This window comes from Palaemon carinicauda, chromosome 3 (assembly GCF_036898095.1).
Source record: "Palaemon carinicauda isolate YSFRI2023 chromosome 3, ASM3689809v2, whole genome shotgun sequence".
Lineage (NCBI taxonomy): Eukaryota > Metazoa > Arthropoda > Malacostraca > Decapoda > Palaemonidae > Palaemon > Palaemon carinicauda.
The window spans coordinates 121902288-121926885 of record NC_090727.1 but is presented as its reverse complement, the minus strand read 5'-3'; the positions used below and the strand labels follow the sequence as shown (position 1 = coordinate 121926885).

Genomic DNA, 24598 nt, shown 5'->3' with positions numbered 1-24598 from the left:
AAAATGTCATTCTTTGCATTAAATTTTTCTTAAACTTAATGGGACAATTTTGTCTTATTGCTTTACGAAGGCCTTCAAAATAATCTTTTCGCTAATCGAATCATTACAAGTTTTACGTTAATCAGAGATATTATAAAAAAGTATATTTACCAGTTCTATGCCACTGAAGACCATTAATGGAATTATACACTTTCTTCACTCAGACGATGTAATTTGTACATTTATTTTACTACCATCCTATATCTATAGAACGGAATGAATTATCTTCACAATCAAAAAGTAATAGACATATAATTTACAAATTAAATCTATTTTGGTAACGAGACGAATTTTCAGGAAAATCATCAGCATAAAATTATCTACCTTATTCCAATATTGTAATTATTTGCTTCCTGTATCTCAAGTTAGGAAACTCTAGTTAAAGTTATACAGACAACAATTACCGCTACATTATATTGGCATTGATGCTGAACATAGGAGAAATACATTCATTACATCCTTCATATATCTATAAGAAACATACAATATTGTTATTCAAAATATTCCTACCAAGCTGTGATACATTTTGTTAGTGAGAATCACATCCCATCGTTTATTTTGCATATTTATAACGCTTGAATTTAAAAAATTATCGTTAAAAAATCTCGGAAGCTTAAATACGTGAAACAGAAAACTGTTTTACCTTTTCTCTAATCTTGACTGAATGTTTAGGACTGCAAAGAACGGTCTAAAATATTTTCTTTATATTTCAAAAATCAAGCAACAATAGCTATTTTCACTAAACTGATGCATCTTTAGAGACATAATCGTAATTATCCACATAGAAAAAATATAGGTTCTAGATTCTCTTATTGAGTCTATAAAATTATGCCTATTCGATTTCTTAATTTCATAGTTATTCCCCTTTTTCGGTATAAGTAGTTTTTACATTATAATTGGAAATGAGATATGAGATAAAACGATTTCATAAAAATTACTAGCTCTGGAATTGTTTTTTTCTATATTACAGATGGGTTACTGGGATGATCCATCCAACATGGTTGGAAATAGCCTTCAAGAGTCTACTAATCCATATGGTAACTATACTGTAGTCGACAGGGTTCCTCGAGAGATCTTAAGCCTTGTTGATGACCACTGGTACCAGTTCCCACCCATGAACCCACTTTGGTATAGTTTAGTTGGTGTATGGATGTTCATAATGGGCACTCTTGCAGTCTCTGGTAACTTCGTAGTCATCTGGGTCTTCATGTGCACCAAATCCCTAAGGTCACCTTCAAACATGTATGTCGTGAGTCTGGCTGTCTCTGACTTTTTCATGATGGCATGCATGTGTCCACCAATTCTGATAAACTGTTACTATCAGATGTGGTCTTTCAGTGCTGTCTTTTGTCAAGTCTATGCTGCCATAGGTTCAACAATGGGAACTGCCTCCATTTGGGCCATGGTGTTAATTACGTCGGATCGTTACAACGTCATTGTAAAAGGCATTTCTGGAACACCTTTGACCACCAATAGAGCTTTATTAAATATTCTCGTTGTCGTGTGGGTTAAAACCCTATTCTGGACTATCCTACCATTCTTTGGATTCTGTAGGTATGTCCCAGAAGGTAATATGACAGCCTGTGGTACTGACTATCTTACTGATGATATTTGGTACCACATTTACCTCTGGCTCTACACTATTGATTGTTACTTGCTCCCTCTGGCTTTGATCATTTACGATTATACATTTATCCTAAAAGCTGTTTCTGCTCATGAGAAACAGATGCGTGAGCAGGCCAAGAAGATGGGAGTAAAGTCTCTGAGAAGCGACCCAGATGCCAAAAAGAAATCAAACGAATGTCGTCTGGCTAAGGTTGCCCTCACAACAGTTTCTCTCTGGTTCATTGCATGGACACCCTATTGCATCATCAATATTGCTGGTATGCACTACAAGTCTATTGTCACTCCTCTATTCTCCATTTGGGGTTCTGTTTTCGCAAAGGCCAATGCTGTCTACAACCCTATCATTTATGCCATTAGCCATCCCAAGTACCGAGCTGCTATGGAGAAGAAACTGCCCTGTCTGTCATGTGCAACTGAGAAGGAAGAAGACTCCTCTGTGTCTGAGACCACATCAACCAATGAAAAGTGCTAAATATCTTATAATGACCTTTTGACTACTGAATTACGAAGCATGATTGGGTGACGATCCAATTGTGAGGCGGAGTTCCAAGTTGACAGAATTCTAAATCTCATGTTCTTGAAGATTTGGAATTATATCGAGATACTTCTTCGAGTTTATACGAAACGATAATTTGAATAAATTTCCTGCATTCAGGTTTAGTTTAATTTCACCTATATGAATACATGCATAACAAGGTAAATATGATTATCTGCCTTGATAAATGAAGGAATATTAAAGGTAAATAAAAATAAAAGCTATAAAAAAAGTGATTTTGATTTAGTCATCAAGAAGTATAGATAATTTCTATTATGAAATTAGAAAGTTAAATTTAAAGGTACAAATATTATGTAAAAAATGTCTCCTCTAGTAAAATCAAGGTTTTGGTGTGATTTATAGAAAATAGTGGCAGATGGAAGTAACAGCATCATTATCATGTCAATTAAATGTCATATTTCTTAGCTTTACTCTTTAATTTGCAATTGTTTCCAAACGACTAGTTATCAACAGTGACTTTATATTTATGAGTCTCTAAAGATACAAACTACACATTTGATAGAAAATTCCAAGGGCAATGTAATGTTTATCTTTCAGATTACGCGAATGAATGATTACAGTATATGTAACCTAGGGTCATAACTACAATTATCGGTATTTAGACAAAGTTTATTTAAAGACTACATCATTTAATGTATACTTGTTATCTGATGGAAATGGAACTGAAACCAAACACCTTTAACCTTTTAACCTTTATGGGTATGAACAGTAATGTTGCATAGTGTTGCATTGATGAAACATGTTTCAGCATAGTTGATAAGTGCAGTATCACATGTTAAGAAGTATTTTTTCATTTATCAAAGTTAGAACGTGATTCTTCTTACTTTTTTATTGCAGTAGGATCCAGTATTTTAAAAGTTATGCTCTTTTATTATTTTTGTATTTTTTTGTGCACGAGTTTTATTTACATATTCTCGCTTAGGTCACAAGCCAGTGAGAGTGGATTAGCGATATTATCCTGAACCACATTAAATATATTCTAATACCACAAGCCTATAACTGATCCCACTAAGACTAGTTGGCAAGGATGCTGTGATTGTCAAATACAACACTGAAAAACTATTATCATTCCAGGTATGTTTGAGGGCAGTAACTATTCAACCTTAACGATAACAAACACCATAGGAATGTTAATACCTACTTTAATACCTGAAGCATACTACTAACTATTATCTAATATCCATTTGTTCTTTTGCATTTTCCATAAAATCTTTGCAAATATCAATCTATGTCATATATTTCTTGAAACTGATAAAGAATTTACGGAATTAAATTTCTGACGGTTTCCATGAAGATATTGACATCTTTGAAGGGAGCACTTAATTCTTTGAATACAATGATAATAACTATTGATCTGGGATCTGCCTATTAGTCCGGTATGCGAAATGTTGTTGGAAAGATTTCCCAACTGAACTTGGTTTGTTGGTACCTGGACATGAAAAATGACCGAAGTGCTTGTCCGTAATCATGCCACAAGTGATGCTATGGACCAATCCAAAATGGCTGCCGCTCGATGACAAAAAATATATATCTTTTTATCATTTGGAGTTGATACACACGTAATATATTAAATATACCTAATTTGAGAGTGAACAATTGATTTATGGTGTTGTTTTAAGCATTTAGAGTGATAATAACCAGTACTTGTTATGGTCCTTGTCGACAGCTCCTTTTTCTGGTAGGATCTTACATTTTACTTTCTGCTGTTTCATTTCAGATATTTAGTAAAACCCTTTGTGAAAGTGTTGTACCTTGTGCACCTCCTTCTTGCAAGAATGTCCCAATATTGTTACCCTCTGTTATATGTGGAAATATTGAACACAATAAATGCTATGAAAAATTCAGAATCTGTGAGTATGAGTGTCAGGAAATTAATTGACGCTGCAAAACACGATAAAGATGATGATTTTACATGAATTGCAAACCAACTAAGAGACAAAGAAGGGAACTATGTTGAATCCGTTGTCTCTGCGGATATGAAAGTAGAACAAAACATTCAGCGTGTGGTAAAGGGTCCAGGAGGTCCCAACGTTGTTGAAGTCACATGAAATGCTAGTGCTGTGGTAGAGTGAACTATTATACCATGATATTACCAACATCCTCAGTACTCTTAGTACTGATCATCCATTGAACCATACAAAATTCACCGAATACCACTCATCATCTCACATTTAATAAGAATGTATCAAAACTGCTGGATTTTGTATTGAAGCATCAAATAATTCTTAGTCATTGATGGTCAATGTGTCTGTGCCACTGTACAACTTCCTTACAAATCAGGTTGTTCCCAAAGAGGTAGCTGCGCATCTGCTCAAGTGTATTGAGAATGGAGAAATTGTATATAGCTCATACAAGAAGAGATTCGTTGAGAAGAGCAAAAAAACTAGCGCAAACATATGAAAACATAAGCTACCACATTTCGCAGACCAACCACAGAAGACACCAGAAACTATTCCAAAGGAAGGGGGCATTTCATCCAAGGAAGTGGCACTGGCACAGAGGAGCATGGACATTGTAAAAGAGAGGGGGATGAATTCTTTCTCATGGTGTAACATTATTGTTTAATGGTGACCTCCCTTCGCACACCAACAAGTCATTACTGGTTAGGTTGATTGAATCTCAACTTGACATCACCCAAAGTAATCAAAATTCAACTCTTGCCTCTCATGTTGTGGTAACTTCCTGTCAAAAATAAGGCAGATGCCTCTGGCAAAATTTTCTAATATGGATGCTGTCATAGATGCAATCCTTTCTTCAGCATTATATCTCTCCAATGAAACCAAATTTGTCCATCCAGTAATTGACTCTTATATTGAGGTGTCTCTCAAAGCATGTGAGCGTATATGTCGTAGGGACTCATCAACAGACATTGACATCATTGATATATGTAGAGATACACCCATTCCTTAGCAAATTGATAGCCTCTGGGCATCTCATAAAAACAATTGGAATCTCCAGTTGCTGGTTTGAGATGTTGTGTCCCATCAAGTCTCCAGTGATGTGACTATCATAGCCAGCTCGATCATCTCTGAGGAGGAAGTATTTCCAGCAAAAGCATCTGGTGGCCAAGAAATTCCCGACTTATTGAGCTGGATTGAAAAAGCAGACAGCAGGGTAGTGATGCATGTGGATTGAGCTGTTCGTGATAAGCAGTGTAATAGAATTATTGTAGTCTCTAATGACATGGGCACCTATGCATTTCTTCTTCCCTACACTACATATCTACATACCCTGGGTTTGAGAGAAATGCAGCAGCAGTATGGCCCTAGTGAAAAAGCCGCATGATTCCACTGCAACAAGCGAGTTCTCCCCCTTGGAGTTCCACTGGCAAAGATAGTAATGAAAGCACAAATTTTAATTGGAGATGACTGCATGAGAACTAAGCATGTTGCTATGGCATGTGACCCAGTAGAGTATCTGACAAACTTTGGTGAAGCAGATACCTTGTCTGAACAAGATGCAGCATTGGCAGAGAGATGCTTGTTACGTGTTTGTAAGAATTTTTTGGGTCACCAAGTCACGAAAATTGCACGTAACAGTAAAAAAATATGGTAAATTACCTGAACCAGTGAAGCATGGATGGGAGGATTATTTTAGAACACTTCTGCCATCAAAATACATGAAGCCTTTACCATTGACCATACTCACAACTTGTAAGTGTGTAGGCAAGTATAGCCTATCTCTTGAGTCTGTGCGTGTCGTTCAGCTGGAGTTCAGTGTGTATTTTTTCTTTTTTTGCCATGGAAACGAATATGGCTCCTCATGTAAACCACAGTCCCTTAATTATTACTATTCGAACAATTTTAATATTATGTACAATTTTAATATTCTGTACATCTCAATGTTCAAAACAACATAAAAAATTAATTCATCACCCACAAATTATATGTATTAGATATAATACACGTGTATTAACTCCCAATAATACAAAAGTAAATATTTTTCATCAGCAGGCGGTAGCCATGTTGGATTGGGCCAGAGCGTCATTTGTAGCATGATTGCGAACAAGCACCTACGTGATTTTTCATGTCCAAGGATCCATAAACGAAGTTCAGTTGAGACTTCCCCCAACACCATTTTGCATAGACGTTCAAAGCTACTAAATGTGGTATCAATTTCATCCTATAGTGAAAAGTCAACCCTGAACTTCATGGAATCTATGGACCTTTGATGTATATATTGACTTTTTATGTATTAACTAGAGTCTAGATGTATTCCTTGAATATGGCAGAAAATTAGTCATTACTGTTTTATTTGTAGAAAATTCAAATATCCATATCAGCCCAGCGAATGATAAAGTCAATTACAAGTTTCTTTCAATCAACACCATACTTTCTCCAGAAGTAAAAGTTACGAGGATCTTAGAGGATATCTCATGAACAACTAAAGTAAATAGTTTTACTCAACCAAGGCTTGCAGTACGTTCAGAATGTTTTCCGTGCTTTGTAATTTGCTAAAATACCGTACTGTATTTTCGTACTGTACCATCTATCATTTATCTGTGCTATACAGTACGGTAAAGATGATGTGCCATAATCTCGTACTTTTATCGTACCCTAAGCAAACTTAATCTGGGTAATCAAACTCTACTCATGAAAATTTCAATGTTAACGTGTGAATTACTAATGATAACGATGATATTATCAACGATAACAGTAGTGATATCAATACTAGAGATTAGATTAGTAATAGCTACTGATAATAATGTCCAATCATAATAGAACTACTATTGCTGCTACAACCAGTACCACCACCACTACTACTACTATTACTACTACTACTACTACTGTTGCTGCTGCTGATGCTGCTGCTGATGATGATGATGATGATAGCACAAACAATTGTGTTGGATGTGTCATCCATTCTGGTACTCCAGACTCCTTGGGGGTAAGGAGTCTGGAGTACCAGAATGGATGACTCATCCAACACAATTGTTTGTGCTATCAGTAACCAGGATGAAAATCGTAAAGCTCTTAAGTCTGCCACAGAATATTTATTAAAATATGAAAAGATGCAGTTGGAGTTTCTGGTGATATTCAACAAGAAGGAAGAAACAGCATGTAAATAAGGCCCACTGCCTATTGCCAAAATCATCTTGTATTCGATCCTTCCCACTGGGTTCAACGAGACATTTGCAGACTTTCCATTTCCGTACACAACCTGGAGAAGAGTTGTGTAGAAGTTCGACGCCTACCGACTCGCAAGTGGTTGCGCTCACATGTGAAATGGAGAAAGAATAGGAGGAAAGGAGGAAGAACAAAGGCGCCAAAGCCAAGGGTAGCCTAATTCCATCATTATCGTGGCCATTCAGAAAACGTCCCAAGATACCACAAATGAAGTTTATCAGCTGGGATGACTGCTTCGATTTTGTTGGCTAATCCACATATAAATTAAACATTATAATTTCAAACTATGTAATATCTTATGATTTGAAATACGTGTATTCCTTAAATTAATAAAAATCTAAAAAATTTTGTTTTCATAATTCTTTACTTCATTATGATAGCATTGTTAATAAACTTTCCAGTGTAGCTCAGCATATGTATAATAAAAAAGAAAACCGAAACTTTCTGGGTAAAATTCTGAAGAATCGGTATATCTTTGCATCCATGTTGAATTAGACTAGATCAACAAAGTCTTTATTATGAATTGAATAGTTTCATTTTGATGTTTTAGAAAGGTAGTAATATTATTGTGCTGTACATAACAAAATACACGAAGGGGCGTCCGGCCAACCCGTAATCCACTTTAGTACTCCCATTAAGGGTATTGGGATAATTATATGTATCTAACGTGAGTAGGCAAAACGACAATAGTTGTTCCCCAGAAGTGTCCTAGAGACGTATAGAATGAATACTGCTTATATTGATTTTTTACGGATGCATATCGAGGGACTATTTGACTGGCTTCAAGATACCCTTAATAAGGACAAAGCCTATTATTCTTATTGCGAACACCCCAGCCTCTCACTAGTAACCGGGAAGTCGGTCACTGAATAGTATTCTTAATACAGAGGCCTCCATTTCAGAAATTCATATTTATTTTACCATTTGGGTATGTCGCCCGAGGATCATTCGGTATATTTTACTAATTTCTTATGAAGGTATTCCAGCATAAAGTGTTTTACCAATAATATAAGACTGAAAAATTACAATTCGGCTTTGTGTGCACTCTATTGCCTATATTTTGTACATAGTATAACTTTGTAAAGGGTTTGTGGAGCATTTATCGTCAACCGATTAAAAGGAAAATGACTGGAAAGTATTGCTTTACTACTTGGTTCACCGTAATTCGCGGCCATATATGTACTGTACAATCATTTGAGCAAATATTGCTACCCATTTCAAAACGTTTTGTTATCTTGTAGGGATAATTATAAAAAAGAGGTATTTGGCAACTTTTCTTCTGGCCAGAGCATTAACAGTGTCATCGAACTCGAATAAATAATTTGACCAAGTTCAACTTCAGTGTTCAGTCAGTGCAAGGTGAATCTGTAATAATAGTGTGCGCATTACAATACATGCACTTAGTCTAGTCTCTCTCTCTCTCTCTCTCTCTCTCTCTCTCTCTCTCTCTCTCTCTCTCTCTCTCTCTATTTGAAATATAGAATATGATCATTGAATAAGTAAATTAAACTAGTGTGATAGACAGTAATTCATTCTATATCCTAATTAAACTATTGGAAAAAATATAACGTTTTAAACATTAGTCACGCCTCTAATCAATACAAGTAATTGCCATCTCTCTCTCTCTCTCTCTCTCTCTCTCTCTCTCTCTCTCTCTCTCTCTCTCTCTCTCTCTCTCTCTCAATACGTCACATGACCTCTTGCTTTATCTCTTACTTGGCACAGTTGCCTCAACATAGTTCTAATGAAATTTTCAAAACAGCTTTCAGAACGAGGTGTACCACACGTGTGTCAAACGATTGTACATAGTAACGACATTTCTCTTTTTTTCTATATTATTATCCTTTGTATCTTTGCTCTCCTGTCACACTGACAGAAACTTGCATTAACCTGTCTGCCTATTTATCATTGCTGACTGATAACAGAACCGGTTGCTGGTTAGACAAGAAATAGCATGTTGTATTTTGTGACCTTGCTAGTGTGTATATGTACTCGATGTGTCTATAATAAAGTACTCAGTTGCATATATCTCGCCTTTGGCTCACAGCCTACTCATCACATTGATGACCCCGGGGATCGACTCGCTCCTCCCGCCTTCCCCCTTCACTGTTATTATGGCAGACTCCACAGAAGTTGGCGCCGTAACATTCAAACTTTCATGTTTCGCCAGCGGAGAGGCGTTTGCTTGGTTTCAGCACGCAAAAGTCCAGCTCCGCATCAAAGACGTGACTCACTCAACAGCCAAAGCAGATTATGTTCTCGGGCGATACCCGAGGACACCTTCCTGGAAATCTCCAACTGGCTTTTGTGAACAAGGAGACACTCTAATAGCGTGTGACACCCTCGAAACATACCTTCTGCAGAGGCCCTCGCTGTCGCCAGTTGCCCGTATAGCAAAGGTTTTACAGCTCTCTCAACAACCGTTGGGGGGACCAAAGGGCTTTGCTCGCCCTCAGGGAAATGACCAGTATCGCTCGCCTGCAACCTGCCGCAGATCGGCTCTCCTCGAGAGGTGAACATACTGCGTACCCTTTGGGTACACAGTTTACCAGAACTTGTTCGTGCTGTCATACCCGATGTCAATAGTTTACCCATAAAGGACACGATGACCAAAGTCGCCCTTATGGACAGCCACTTCACAACCTTCAAGACCTCCATCAACGCCTCCACTCCTGACGAATAAGACACCTATTCAACGCCAACTGAAGCTGACGTGAATGCCGTAGTACACACACGCGTAACCTGTGATGTGCCGGAGCAGCGACAAAGCCACCCATCACACACCACTCGCTCGTGCCCCAACCAACGACTTCTACAGCCACTTACTGCTGCCCATCGGCCTCAGTTTTGCTACTACCACTCCAGATTTGGGGCTACTGCAAAGAAATGTGCCAAGGATTGTCAGTGGCCAAAAAACGTGTAAGTAGGCCATTGCTTGTGGCGGTGGCCTCCCGTGTTTCTTATCTTTTCTTTTTATATGATGCAGGAATGGGCGCGTGATTTTAGGTAGACACGGGTGCTTGTCGTTCACTTTTGCCAAGTCTGCTGACGTCCGCCTGGTAGCTGCCAACGGATCTGCGATACCCACCTACGGTTACAAGAACCTTACATAATCGTTTGGAAATGGCAAATTTAATTGGAAGTTTCTCGTTACTGACATCACATTGCCAATCCTCGGTGTGGATTTCCTCTCTCATTTCCACCCTCTGGTCGATGTCGCCCACCAACGATTGGTCAACGAAGACTCGTACTTGTCGACACCTCTTCAACCCGCCCCTCCAACCTTGCTCTCCCCATCAGCGCACCTGCGGATGCCTACGCACACCTCCTTACGTCATACCCGAAAGTTTTCCATCCAGAACTTTGCTAAACGCCCACGGCACCTGCCTGACACGGTATTTATCCCCATATCAAGACGACTGGACCCAAAGTCTTCGCAAAATTCAGATGTCTGGCACCGGATCGATTGGCAACCGCCAAACAGACGTTTGCCAAAATGGAGTTACTGGGCCTTTGCCAAAAGGCCTCCAGCCCATGGTCGTCACCATTACACATAGTCCTGAAGAAAGACGTCTCCCTCCGTCCGTGTGGGTATTACAAGCTCCTGAACATGAAAACAGAACCGGATCACTACCCCCTCCCAAACATCACCAATGTGACCCCCTACCTACACAAAGCTAAGGTTTTCTCCACGCTCGACCTCCTGAAGGGGTACTATCAGGTGCCTATGAACCCAGAAGACATCCCCAAGACCACCATCACCACTCCCTTCGGTACATACACCTTCAATTACTCCTTTTTTGGCCTTTGTATAGCTGGGGCCACTTTTCAACATCTCATGGGTGGCATCTTAGGTGACCTACCCTTCTGTGTATGTTACGTGGACGACATACTTGTGTTCTCTTCCTCAAAAGAGGAACACCTCCGTCGCCTGAGCATTGTGCTCGACCTCCTACAACAAAATGGGCTTGCAGTCCGGTGCGACAAGTGTACCTTTGGCATCAACGAAGTGTCATTCTTAGGGCACCGCATCACTCCTGAGGGAGTCCATCCCCTCCCTGAGAAGGTAGCAGCCGTTCAGAACTTCCCCACGCCCTCGACTGTCAAAGCACTGCCGGAATTCTTGGGCATGATCAACTATTATAACCGTTTTCTGCCAGCCATTGCCGCCACTCTTATTCCCCTCTACGCTTCCCTCAAGAGTAAGCCAAAGACCTGAAGAGGGGTCCCCTTCAAGAAGTGGCCTTCTGCAACGCGAAGAATGCTCTATCAACCGCTACTGCTCTCACCTTTCCCGTCCCACATATTCCTCTCCTTTTCTCCACCTATGCCAGTGACGTCGCTATTGGTGCAGTACTCGAACAGGTGGTCAACGGCTCGCCCCGCCCATTAGCCTTCTTCAGCAGAAAACTGTCCAAGGCAGAATCAGGTAATTGTACCTTCGATCGCAAATTGCTGGCAGTGCACTTGGCTCTCCGTCACTTTTGCCATTCCTCGTTCACACAGACCACATGCCTCTGGTGCATGCCTTCACTCGACAGTCTGACGCTTGGTCCGTCCGTCAACGCTGACAACTCTCCAACATGGCTGAATACAATTGCACCCTTCAACACGTCCCTGGGAAAATGAATTCCGTTGTCGATGCCCTGTCAAGAAACACGTTGGCTGTTGTTCAACTGGGATTGGATTACATCCCCTTGGCTGAAGCCCAACGACAGGATCCAGAGTATCAAGCATGTGGGACACACTGCACATCCTTCAGTTGGGAAGACATCCCCCTTGCTGACTCCAACACCACCCGCCTCTGTGACGTCAGTACTGGTAGACCGCGACCGTGGATTCCTGCTCACATGCGACGACAGGTGTTTGATTTCATTCACGGCCTTTCACATCCCTAGCGGTGTTTTACTGCACAGCTGCTGAAGACGAAGTTCATTTGGCACGGCATTACTAAGGCTGCTAAAGATTGGGTCCGTACCTGTACTTCTTGCTAAACTTCCAAAGTACATCAACACACAGATTCAGGAGTGGGCACCTTTCCTCAACCTCAGCGTAGTTTCGCCCACATTCACATTGATGTTGTAGGCCCCCTACCAACATCACAAGGACATAGTTACCTGTTTACCGTCATCAACAGATCCACACGTTGGCCTGAAGCCCTTTCTATGGAAACTGCAACGTCCGCCTCATGTACATCTACCTTACTCTCAGGATGGATGGCAAGATTTGGTATCCCTGAGCACATTACTTCTGACAGTGGTACCACTTTCACCTCTCAATTGTGGACATCATTAGCGAATCTCCTGGGCATCACCCTACATCAGACAACTGCCTACAACCCCGCTGCCAATGGAATGGTTGAACGTTTTCATCGCACCCTCAAAGCAGCTTTGATGTACCGCTGCAAGGGCTCCAACTGGTTTGCTCAGTTTCCCTGGGTCCTCCTGGGACTAAGGACCACTCCTAAAGACGCCCTCGACGTCTCGGCAGCTGAAATGGTGTATGGCGACCCATTGGTCGTCCCTGCCGAATTTTTTTTCTTCTGCAACCTCCTCCGATGATCTCCAGCGCATACGTCACGTCGTATAAAAATTTACTCCATGCCACCAGACTTACAAGCCCCCAGCGAAGCATCACATACTGACAGACTTGCACTCCGCAACACACGTCTTCCTACGCAACGCAAGCCACCACTAACATCCCCTTACACGAGCCCTTTTCTTGTGATCCGACACAATCTGAAAGCATTCCTACTAAACATTCGTGAAAAAGAAGACTGGGTCTCCATTTATCATCTAAAACCTGCTTATCTCCTGCCAGATGACCCGCCTACAGTTCGCCTCTCTAGATCAGGATGCCCTATTTAACATGCACAGTATGTCATTTTTAGGAGGGGAGCCATGTACCACCCGTTTGTCACACGATCATACATATTAACGACATTTCTCTTTTTTGTATATTAATATCCTTTGTATCTTCGCTCTCCTGGGACTAAGGACCACTCCTAAAGACGCCCTGGACGTCTTGGCAGCTGAAATGGTGTATGGCAATCCGTTGGTCGTCCCTGCCGAATTTTCTTCCTTCTGCAACCTCCTCCGATGATCTCCAGCGCATACGTCACATCGTAGGAAAATTTACTCCATGCCACCAGACTAACAAGCCCCTAGCAAAGCATCACATATCGACAGACTTGCACTCCGCAATGCACATCTTCCCATGCAACGACACTAGCAGGCCAACGCTAACGCCCTCTTACACGGGACCTTTCCTTGTGATCCAACGCAATCTGAAAGCATTCCTACTAAACATTCGTGGAAAAGAAGACAGGGTCTCCATTTATTGTCTAAAACCTGCTTATCTCCTGCCAGATGACCCACCTACAGTTTGCCTCTCTATATCAGGGTGCCCTATTTAACATGTACAGTATGTCATTTTTAGGAGGGGACCCATGTACCATCCGTGTATCACACGAACGTACATAGTAACGACATTTCTCTTTTTTGTGTATTATCATCCCTTGTATCTTCGCTCTCCTGGGACTAAGGACCACTCCTAAAGACGCCCTGGACGTCTCGGCAGCTGAAATGGTGCATGGCGACCCGTTGGTCATCCCTGCTGAATTTTTTTCCTTCTGCAACCCCCTTCAATGATCTCCAGCGATATGTCACGTCGTAGGAAAATTTACTCCATGCCACCAGACTTACAAACCCACAGCGAAGCATCACATACCAACCAAGTTGCACTCTGCAACGCACATCTTCCTATGCAACGACACTAGCAAGCCACCGCTAACGCCACATTACAGGGGCCCTTTCCTTGTGATTCGACGCAATCTGAAAGCATTCCTACTAAACATTCGTGGAAAAGAAGACTAGGTCTCCATTTATCGTCTAAAACCTGCTTATCTCCTGCCGGATGACTCGCCTACAGTTTGCCTCTCTAGATCAGGGTGCCCTATTTAACATATACACAATGACATTTCTAGGAGGGGAGCCATATACCACCAGTGTGTCACACAATCGTACATAGTAATGACATTTCTCTTTTTTGTATATTATTATCCTTTGTATCTTCGCTCTCCCCTCGCACTGACAGCAACTTGCATCAACCTGTCTACCTATTTCTCATTGTTAAAGGTTAACAGAACTGGTTACCGGTTGGACAAGAAATAGCATGTTGTATATTGTGACCTTCTTGCCGGGACGTAGTGTGTATATATACTCTATGTGTCTATAATAAAGTACTCAGTTGCATTCATCTCGCCTTTGACTCACAACCTCCTCTTGGCTCGTCACAGAGGCCTTCATATTTCACACACTGATTTTGCATCCTTAATTAAAAAAGTCTTATTCTTGGCATTACTAGCATCCCAGTGGCTTACCTTCTTTGCCTAAAGATTTTCTATTAGATATGAATCTGGTGATTTAGTAGGCCAGTCAACCCTAATAATCTCAAGGTGATTGTTTAACCAATCTGTTTTACAAATTTAGAATTATGGATGGGACAGTTGTCCATAACAAGATATGTAGTTTCTGCTTCCGGGATCAACGTTGATCTAACAGTTAGTAGTAGTCAGCACTTGATCCATGATTTGAACATGTTGTTCGCTATTTAATCTTTTTTCGATTTCATTAAGTTCTCCTGTTCCACTTTTCGCCATCCAACCCCACAAAGCTGCTGTTATTCTCGCACTTCGTCTTATTGGCTGGTTGTTCTCTTGGTCGTATCTGATGGATAAAAAGGAAAATTAAATACATAGATATTCCATATATATATATATATATATATATATATATATATATATATATATATATATATATATATATATACACACACACACACACATATATATATATATATATATATATATATATATATATATATATATATATATTTTATATATATATATATAAAACGGATTTTGAGCAAAGCGAAAAATAGATTTTTGGATGAGATTGCCATGTCGTTCTGATGGAAGGTTCCTTTGGGTAGCTTTCTAAGGGATATTTGCTACAGTGATACTTCCAGAGAATTAACTATAGGTCTCCAGAATTCTAACTGCTAGCGCGAGTATCCTTAATATATCTTTAAGGATATCGCATAATATCAGGAGACGTATTATTTGATACAACACATAGCAATCTTCACCCCAAATAGATTAAACTCTTTGAGGGGGAAGAGTGGCGAACGAAAGGGGAGCCGTTATCAAGGTACCCGGTGGACCCCCTCTCTGTACTGCTACGGCCCATCATTCCTTGTTGCATTTAAGCAGGAATAGCTGCAGATAAAGTGGTTTCGGGTGGGGTCATTTTAAGAAGGAAGGGTGGGTCCATCAGGACGACATGGCTATCTCACCCAAAAATAGATTTGTAGCTTTGCTCAAAACCGTTTTTTGGGCTCAGCTATGTAGTCCTGATGGAAGCTTACTATAGAATTAACTTGAAAGTACTATATCTGTGGGTTTGTATAAGTGCCTTTACTTTGACTGAGTTCCTTATATGGTCTCCTAGACCTTTATATATGACATTACCGTTGTCTGTCATATCCACTAAGCTGGGAACTAGCTTAGGACTTCCTGCCACCTGCGGGGAAAGTGTCGACTTCGACTATAACGATTCAAAGTTTGTATCTCCATAGGGACGGACGGTAATTCTTAGAGATTACCCTTCTCATATCTTGGAAATCTGTACCCTTCTAGGGTTTAATCAAAACTCTAGTATGCTTTATTCGTCTGTAACTGAGTTAGCAGCAATAAGACGCAATTACGTTTCAGTATTTTACCTTGCAACTAAATTATCAAATGTAGTTACAAGCAGGTATGAATCTGATCTGGCATTGAAAACACATCAGGGTCCATATTTTCTCTTGTTGAAAACGTATGTAATTTCATCGAAATGATGTCAGTCAATGGAGATGTGAAACCAAATCTGACTGATTTGTACAGATTGGAAATGCATGAACACCGTGAAGCAACGTTCACTCAGCACTGGTGTTATCAGTCAGATATGCACCTATATGGAACAGTGTGTTAAACATCGTTGTCATTTGCTCTCGAGGGTAAATGTACCTATGCACCTGATGCATTGGAAAGTCTCAAAGCAGTTCACTGTTCATCGCAGCGCTAGACAATGGGTTTTATAACACTACCCGCTGCCACCACAGCATGTTTTATTTCCTTTACTTGCTTCGTATAGTGTCTGTAAAAGATCTGGTTGATCTCCACCCAGTGTATGAGCGGAGTCTACCAAAGCCCCTGTGTTGGAAGAAGTTCCGTGAAGAAGCAATTTTCTTTAGATCGTGATCTGCGGGTGAGCTGTTATTCTCCACTCTGCGAATAAGTAGGTGAGCATTGGTCTCTGTTATTCTAGGGATAGATTTTGTTCCTGAGGTTTTGCCTCGGAAGAGCTGTCCTTCCTTGAAGTCTGAAGTTCTACGAAGATGGACCTTAAGACCCTCTACTGGGTATAGAGAGACATCTTCCATCAGCGGGCAGATTCTCCAAGGACTCCACCTCTTGGTGGGTAGCTCGTTCTTGGCCAGAAAGGCAGGATCAGGAAAAGGGTTCAGTTCTCCTGTCTAGGAACTGAATATGGCCTACATCCCTGATAGGGCCAATATTTCTCCAACTCTAGCCCCTGAGGCTATTGCGAACAGAAAATTTACTTTCTGTGTTAGTCCCTTTAGAGTAAACTCCTCATTGTTTAGGTTCGAATCATAGTGCAAGACTTTGACCAACGACCATGTAATGGGCTTTGGAGGGGTTGCCGGCTTGGGTCTAGTGCATGCTTTGGTACCCTATAGAAGGTTTCGCTTGTGAGGTCCACCTCAAAGGCGTATAAAAGAAGTCTAGTCAGGGCCGACTTACACGCGGTTATCGTAGTGGAAGTCAGGCCTTGTTCAAGTAGGTAAATGAAGAAAGAGAGACAGAAATCTGTTGAAATTTCTGTTGGTCCCTTTGTTTTCACAAGGGATACCCATTTCTTCCAAACAATTCACATTGTCTCCTGGTTAAACTTGACTTGTACTCTACAATGAAGTCGACCTTGTTCTTCGAGATCCCAAACTTTTTGTTCGCTGCTAGGGTGAAAAAATCATGAGATGCAGGTTGTTGGTTCTCGTAGATGAAATGTAAAACAGTCGACTTCTGCTCCAGTTTGGATAAAACTAGATTCGGCAGAGGAAACAGCTTCAGTTTCAATTCTAGAACTTAGAGGGAACCAATTGATTTTGGGCCATTTGGGGCCCACTACAACAGCTGTTCCTCTGAAGGATCTTAGCTTGTCGAGGACTTTTAGCAGGAGATTAGTTGGTGGAAACAGGTAAATCCGATTCCATCCATTCCAGTCGAGAGACATGGCGACTATCACTTCTGCTTAAGGTTCTCGTAAGGGGCTACATAACGAGGTAGTTTCTTGCTGTCGCTCGTTGCGAAGAGGTCGATCTGCAGTTCCGGGACTTTTATCGAAAATAAAGGAGAATGAGTCTGCGTCTAGGGACCATTCTGTCTCTATCGGCTTTCGCCTGGATAGAGCATCCACCGTTACATCGCGGAACCCTTGAAGGTGAACTGCTGATAAATGCCATCTTATCTTCCTTGCCAGACGGAAGATGGCTAACATCACGTGATTGATGTGAGGTGAACTCGAGCCTTGTCAATTTAGACATATTACTATCACCTCAATGTCGAGGACCAGCCTGATGTGGACTACTCTGCAAGGGGATAGTCTCTTCAACGTCAGGAAGACTGCCATAGCCTCCAAGATGTTGATGTGAAAGTATTGGACTGGCGTGATCAATTCCTTGCGCTTTCATTTCATGCGAATGGCCTCCCCATTCTTTCAGGGAGGCGTCCGTGTGTATCACCACTGATGTTTGTGGTGGTTGCAAGTGAATTGTCTGTGCTAGGTTCTTATTTGTTGACCACGGCCTTAATTGCATGCGCAATTGGGTCGGTGTCAACCTTGTTGATATTTTCGAGCATTTGATGCGTATCTTCTCCAGACTCCTGGCGCATCCTTTAGCTGTGCTTCTAGCACCGGGTCTGTTACTACTGCAAATTGGAGAGAGCCCAGTACTCTTTCCTGTTGGCGTCTTGATATCCTCTTGTGTTGGATTAGACTCTTGAGAGATGCAGCTATTTCTCTCCTCTTCTTTAATAGAATGGAAAGGTGGTGTGACTGCAAGTTCCCATGGATTCCTAACCATTGAAACTTGTGAGCTGGAGAAAGACGAGGCTTCTAGCAATTGATCTTGAAGCCCAGGTGTTCCAGGAACTGGATCACCTTTCCGGCCGCTTGCAGACAAGTAGTCTTGGATGCTGCCCGCACCCGCCAAACGTCCAGGTATGCTACTACTTGTACTCCTTCGAAGCGTAGTTGCTGGACGATTGTGTTCACTAGCTTTGTGAATACCTTTGGGGCTATGTTTAGTCCAAAGGGCATGGCTGTAAAGACATATTTTATCTTCTGTAGCCTGAATCCTAGGTAGGAGGAGAGGGGGCAGCTGACTGAGAGGTGCCAGTGAGCATCTGCCAGGTCTATTGAGACTGTGTACTCCCCTTTTTTGGTAGAAGGGTCCTTATGTGTTGCACTGTAAGCATCCGGAACTTGTTGTTCTCGATGATCTTGCTGAGTGGAGACAAGTCTAGAATGACTCTGGGTTTGTCCAAGTCTTTCTTGGGAACACAAAACAGCCTTCCCTGGAATTTTGATGGACTTCGCTTTTCTCATTACCTTCTTGTTCAAGAATTCTGAGGTATATTCGTCCAATAAGGGGTTGGAGTGTTGGAAGAATTTTGGAAAAGTGGGGTGGATTTTTGTTCCATTTCCAACCAAGTCCATTCGTAATTTGGCTGTGGACCCAGGGATCGAAGGTCCAACGATCCCGAAAATGGGAGAAAATTCTGCCTCCTACCTGGAACCTCTCATTGTTTAGAGGTTCCTGAGGACTTGTTTCCGTGACCGCATCCTCCACAACCCTTGGTGGGTTTCTGGAGGATCCTCTTTTTGGCCCTTACCTTTGTAGGGCAGAAAGGTGGTCGAGTGCCTTTCAAAGCCTGGATTAAACACAGGTGTGTGGCTACCAGCTGCTGAGGGACCATCTGGAAAGTGGTTTGAGGCTGGGCTACTATTTGAGGCACCGTGGTCATGGTCACGGTCGGAAATTGTGCAGCTCAAATGAAGATTTCCTCTTTGAGGACATGCCCCACTTTTGGAGAAGGTTCCTATTCTCCGTGGTGGCTTTGGCAATGACTTCTTGGACCACTTCCTGTGGGAAAGGGTCTTCACCTCAGATACATGATGGAATCAGTTTTCTGGGTTCGTGTTTCACCGTTGTTGCGGCAAATACATGCTCTCTACAGGTCCTTTTTTGACCTGAGAAAAAGCATACAAATCCATCACAAGGGTGGGGCGTTATTTAAGGCCTGCACACATTTCCAAGCAGTTCTGATGAGCCAGGGAGGCGGCAAGACTCTCTTTCGTCTCCTGTTCCCTTCTCACAAGATGGTTTGGCAACTTTGGAAGGTTCTCATTAAACCGCTGGCCTGCTATCTCTGGATCCAACTTCAAGACAGAGAAGGTTAGATGTACCTCTTTCCACTTCTCCTCGCATGTGGGCATAGCTAGATATAATGGTTTGCATTTCTCTTCGACTGCTCACATGACACAGTCTAGGGGTTTCCCCGAAAGGGGGAAGGCTCTGGAGGAAGGAGCAATGAAGGTTGGGTGCTTCTTGCTCAATGCTGAGACTTTGGGGTTAGTATATCCGGCTCCTTTCTGGGTCTTGGTAAGGATGGCTTGTGTCTTGTCATGTTCGAGGACTATGATTTCCTTTGGTATAACCTCCTCGCAGGATGTAGGTTCATCTCGCAGTCTCACGTAGCAATCTGGGTACACTGAAAGCTGGGCCAGAATTGAAGCTCTTCAATGGGTAAGGCCCCCAACTTCTCGGAGATATAGAGCTTCCCATTCAACATGGGCATGTGTTCCGTCTACCTCCAGGGGCTGGTTTCGGAGCAGTGAGGAAGGTCAGATATTTTAAGGGGCTTAGCAGAGCCCCTGGAAGCGCCAGGGCATTTCCCTTCCTGTACCTCTCTCTTCATCTCTTTGAGATCTTGCTTATTCTCCTCTTGTTCCTTCTGGAACAGTGTCAACATCTGCTGGATCGACTCTAGGAGCGCTTCGCTCCTGTCGACCTGTCTAGCCAATTGGGGAGTTGGGGCTGAAGAGGTTGACGGCATAGGCTGATATGGCGACACAGTGAGCTGAGGAACCTCAGTCACCGTCGAAACGGATCCTTCTTCCTCCATGGGTGGTTGAACCACTTCTTATTCAGGGTCTTCTTGCAGTAGGTCCTGTCCCGTGTCAATGGACACCTCCGACATCCGTTCTTGGTGGATGGCCAAGCCTTACCATGCCTTGTTGATATCCGCGTCCACTGTCCGTTGGATAAAGGGAGGCTGGACCTGTACCTCAGGCACAAACATACTAGATTGAGCCTTAGGGAACATTAGGCACTTCAGAGCTTTGTTAGATAGGTAAGATCCCAGAGAGTTCTTCTGGAAGCCTCATACTCCCCTTCGAAGGGTTTCCGTTGCTGTATCCCTTGACCCCGTAGTGTCAGGGATATTTTCTCTAAAGCCGTCGGTCAGCAAGGTCAAGCAGTTAGAGCAACCCTTCGGGTCTCAGTGCCTCAGGGACCCAAATATGATGCAGCAGGGGCATAATACCTGTACATCGTATGCCAACAACTATACACTTTACCATTGGCTCCTCCTGTAAGGGAGAAAAGGGTGAATGAGTACTAGGTTGTTTATATCATTGATATAATATATACTTAAAATACGGGTCCCAGTACCTCAGGGATCCATATACGATGCAGCAGGGGCCATGAGACCTGTACATCGTAGGCCCAAAAGGTTTTTACTCTTTTGGTTGCAGAACACATCTGTACACTTTACCATTGGCTCCTCCTGTAAGGGAGAAAAAGGGTGAAATGAGTACTCAGTTGTTTATATCATTGATATAATGATATAATGCATATATAAAAAATAATAATACCTACTATTATATTTAATAGCTTAGGATAGTAAGCTAGAAAGGAAATAGGAAAGACCCATATCTGTGTTTCCTCTCACAGGCAGTTGCTAAGACCTCCGTCAATATTAATATTTAAATTCCTTATAAGGGAAAATACCGAGTGGAATAATTCTCGTATGTAGAGCCTGAGCTTGTAAATTTTTATACTAACTCCTCCACCTGTAAAATATCAATACTGAATGGTGTTTCATGAGTGTCCCGATAATCAAAGGATTCATCAGGGTGTTGAGGGAATGCTTCAACCTCAGCATGTTATGCGGTCCCAGCAATAGACAGCGAAAGGATACACAGAGTATGTTAGAAATACTTGTACTACTGTATTGTTATATACAGTAGTTTTCCAACTACTGTATTGTTACATACTGTAGTTTTACTGGCTACTGTATTTTTGTATACTGTAGTTTTACCAGTACACGACTGGGGTTAGGCTAGTGCCTGGCGGCACTAAGTGATAGAGAGAGAGAAAGAATGGAACGGAGGGTTTCCTATTGTTATGGTTTAGCACAATAAATGGAAGTGTAGGAGGGCTACTGCCGCCTACTGCCTCCTTGCCAGAAGGAGAATTCTAATGGAAGGGGAGGAATGTATCTGATTCTAGCTTCCATCCAGCCACAACTTTGCCGCCGGCTGTACAGCCGGTTGCGAGGTCTGTGGATGGCAGTCCAAGAGAGGACTGAAGAATTCTCAACAGTATATTAGGTCACCCACCGGCAGCCGTCAGGGCTGGCTCAGTCTTCCCCCCGGGGCTAGGCCGACGCTAAAGGGCAGAGGGGGGGGGGGGTGTGAGGGAATGGGTCTTATAGTTTGCAGGGGAGAAAGGCAGTGGCAGGTATTCTGCCTACTTTCGGCTGTAAACTAAGGAAGCATGGCTTCCTGTGCCGACGCCGTCGTGGTCGGCAGAGGAATAAGTATTCCCCTGCCGGTGACATTGTCGACTATAAGACATGTCTTATAGTCTACAAGGGAGAAAGGCAGTGGCAGGTATGCCATCTACTTTCGGTTGTAAACTACGGAAGCATAGCTTCTCATGCCGACAACGTCGTAGGCGGCAGAGGAATCACGATTCCCCTCTCGGCAACATTGTCGGCTACAAGACAAAACACCCTGAGTTACCGTCATACTTCGAAGCCGGGATACTCGGCAGCAAAGAAGATCGACAGTAAAACTATCTAAGTCAATCCGGAGTTAACTACTCGGCGGCCATGACGAAAGATAGGGTTGTCGCTTGGGATGGCGGCGCTCAGGGAAGAGGAAGGGTTTATCCTCTTTTCTCTAAAAGAGAAACGTATCGAATTATACCAGTAAATTCTAGGGGATATATATCCCCAACCGAATAAATGGGAATGATACAAGAGGTTAAACAATGGGATTTACATTACTAACGTATACAAAACGGGTTAGGCATACGAAAGTAACGTTATATAGTAGAAGAGGAAATATTATATATATGCAATTTTCACTAGTATAATTTTTCCTAACTAGCTAAAAAGTTTCTCTATAGCTAAGTACCGGGAGCGTTGCACTACTAACTAAATAATTGCATTTATGACGTGCGACAGCGGCTCAAAATGGTCGCCTCCGGGGTTGGCTGTGCTCCACTTAACACCCTTAAATTATGCCAATTCAATTGTGAGAAGGGAGCTATAAATTATACACAGGAAAGATTAAATACTCAACTTTCCAGAGGATGAAGATGCTGGAGATTGCAAGATAATATTCCAATAAACAGTAACAACACCGAGAGAAACGTGGAAGGTGGGAGAGCACTTAGCTTAAATGCTACAGTTCAAAGGAATGATGGGCCGTAGTAGTACAGGGTACCTTGATAAAGGCTCCCCTTTCGTTCGCCACTCTTCCCCCTTAAAGAGTTAAATATATTTGGGGTGAAGATTGCCATGTGTCGTATCAAAAAATACGTCCCCTGATATTATGCGGTTTACCTTAAAGATATCTTAAGGATACTCGTGTCAGGAGTTAGAATTCTGGAGACCTAAGGTTAATTCTCTTGGAGTATCACTTTAGTAAATATCCCTTAGAAAGCTACCCAAAAATATATATATATTAGGCCTATATAGGCCTAATTTTATATATACATATATATATATATATATATATATATATATATATATATATATATATATATATTTTTTTTTTTTTTTGGGGGGGGGGCTCAAGCCATGTCGTGCTGATGGAAGTTCCTTCATTAGTAGCTTCCTAGGTTATATGTGACTACAGTAATATATCCCAGAGAATTTATCGAAGGTACCCAGAATTCTAACTCCTGGAGCGAATATCCCTTAAAATTCTAAGAAGGGATATCGCGTAAGGACGTAATGGCACACCTCATAGCAATCTGCACCCCAGATAGAGTTTACGTTCGAGGAGGTGTGGCAAAAATAAAAGGGGGGCCCTTCAAAGGCCATCCCCGTTCCCTACTACTATCGATAGTACAACAGCGCCATCCCTACGATAGTGGCCATTCTTTTATTTGTAGCGATTTCACTCGGTGGTATTTTCCGGTGATTGAATTTATTTCGATGGGTTAAAGGATTATTATTATGCTTTCTTCATCTTCTTCCGCCTTCAGAAAGTTGAGTATCGGGTCTTTACTTTGAATATGTTTTAGCTCTTGTTTCTCAATGATATTGAGTATTTATTGTGTTTCTAGAGCTAGGTCATTACTGGAGGCGCCATGGGCGCTGTCGTTCTTAGGCATGCGTTATTTAGTTAGCGGAACGACTTCCAGTTTTTAAATAGCCTTATTTAATTCCCGTAATTAATTAGCTATTTAGGCATATTCTTGTGAAGACGTGATTATATGCATAATTTTTTCATTTTTCCTCTGTCGATCGTATAGTTAGAGTTTCAGTGATTTAGGTAACCGAGAACTCGTCTAGCTTAGTTAGGCTAACCTAGACACTGTCTATACGTTCGACATTCCCCGATTACCTTTGTGTTTTGTTTTCATTCCATTGGAGACTGATACCTCCTGTAATGTTATGAAACCTCTCACGTCTCTTCGGAGACTTAAAGGTAATCCCTTTCCCTCTGAGTGTAGTCCCAGACTACAACCCTTTTGGCCGTGCCTGAATATTATTCAGCCATGGCTGACCTGGGGTTTGGTTTCTGCCTATTCCCTTAACCTTTGGTTG

At 41.9% G+C, this 24598-nt stretch overlaps 1 protein-coding gene across 1 annotated transcript; it reads left to right on the top strand.

Moving 5' to 3' along the window:
- Nucleotides 1-1009: 1009 nt before the first annotated feature.
- On the top strand, nt 1010-2137 carry LOC137637849 (rhodopsin-like). Its single transcript, XM_068369958.1, has one exon. It carries the CDS (start codon nt 1010-1012, stop codon nt 2135-2137), a length of 1128 nt encoding a protein of 375 aa, XP_068226059.1.
- The last annotated feature ends 22461 nt before the right edge of the window (nt 2138-24598 follow it).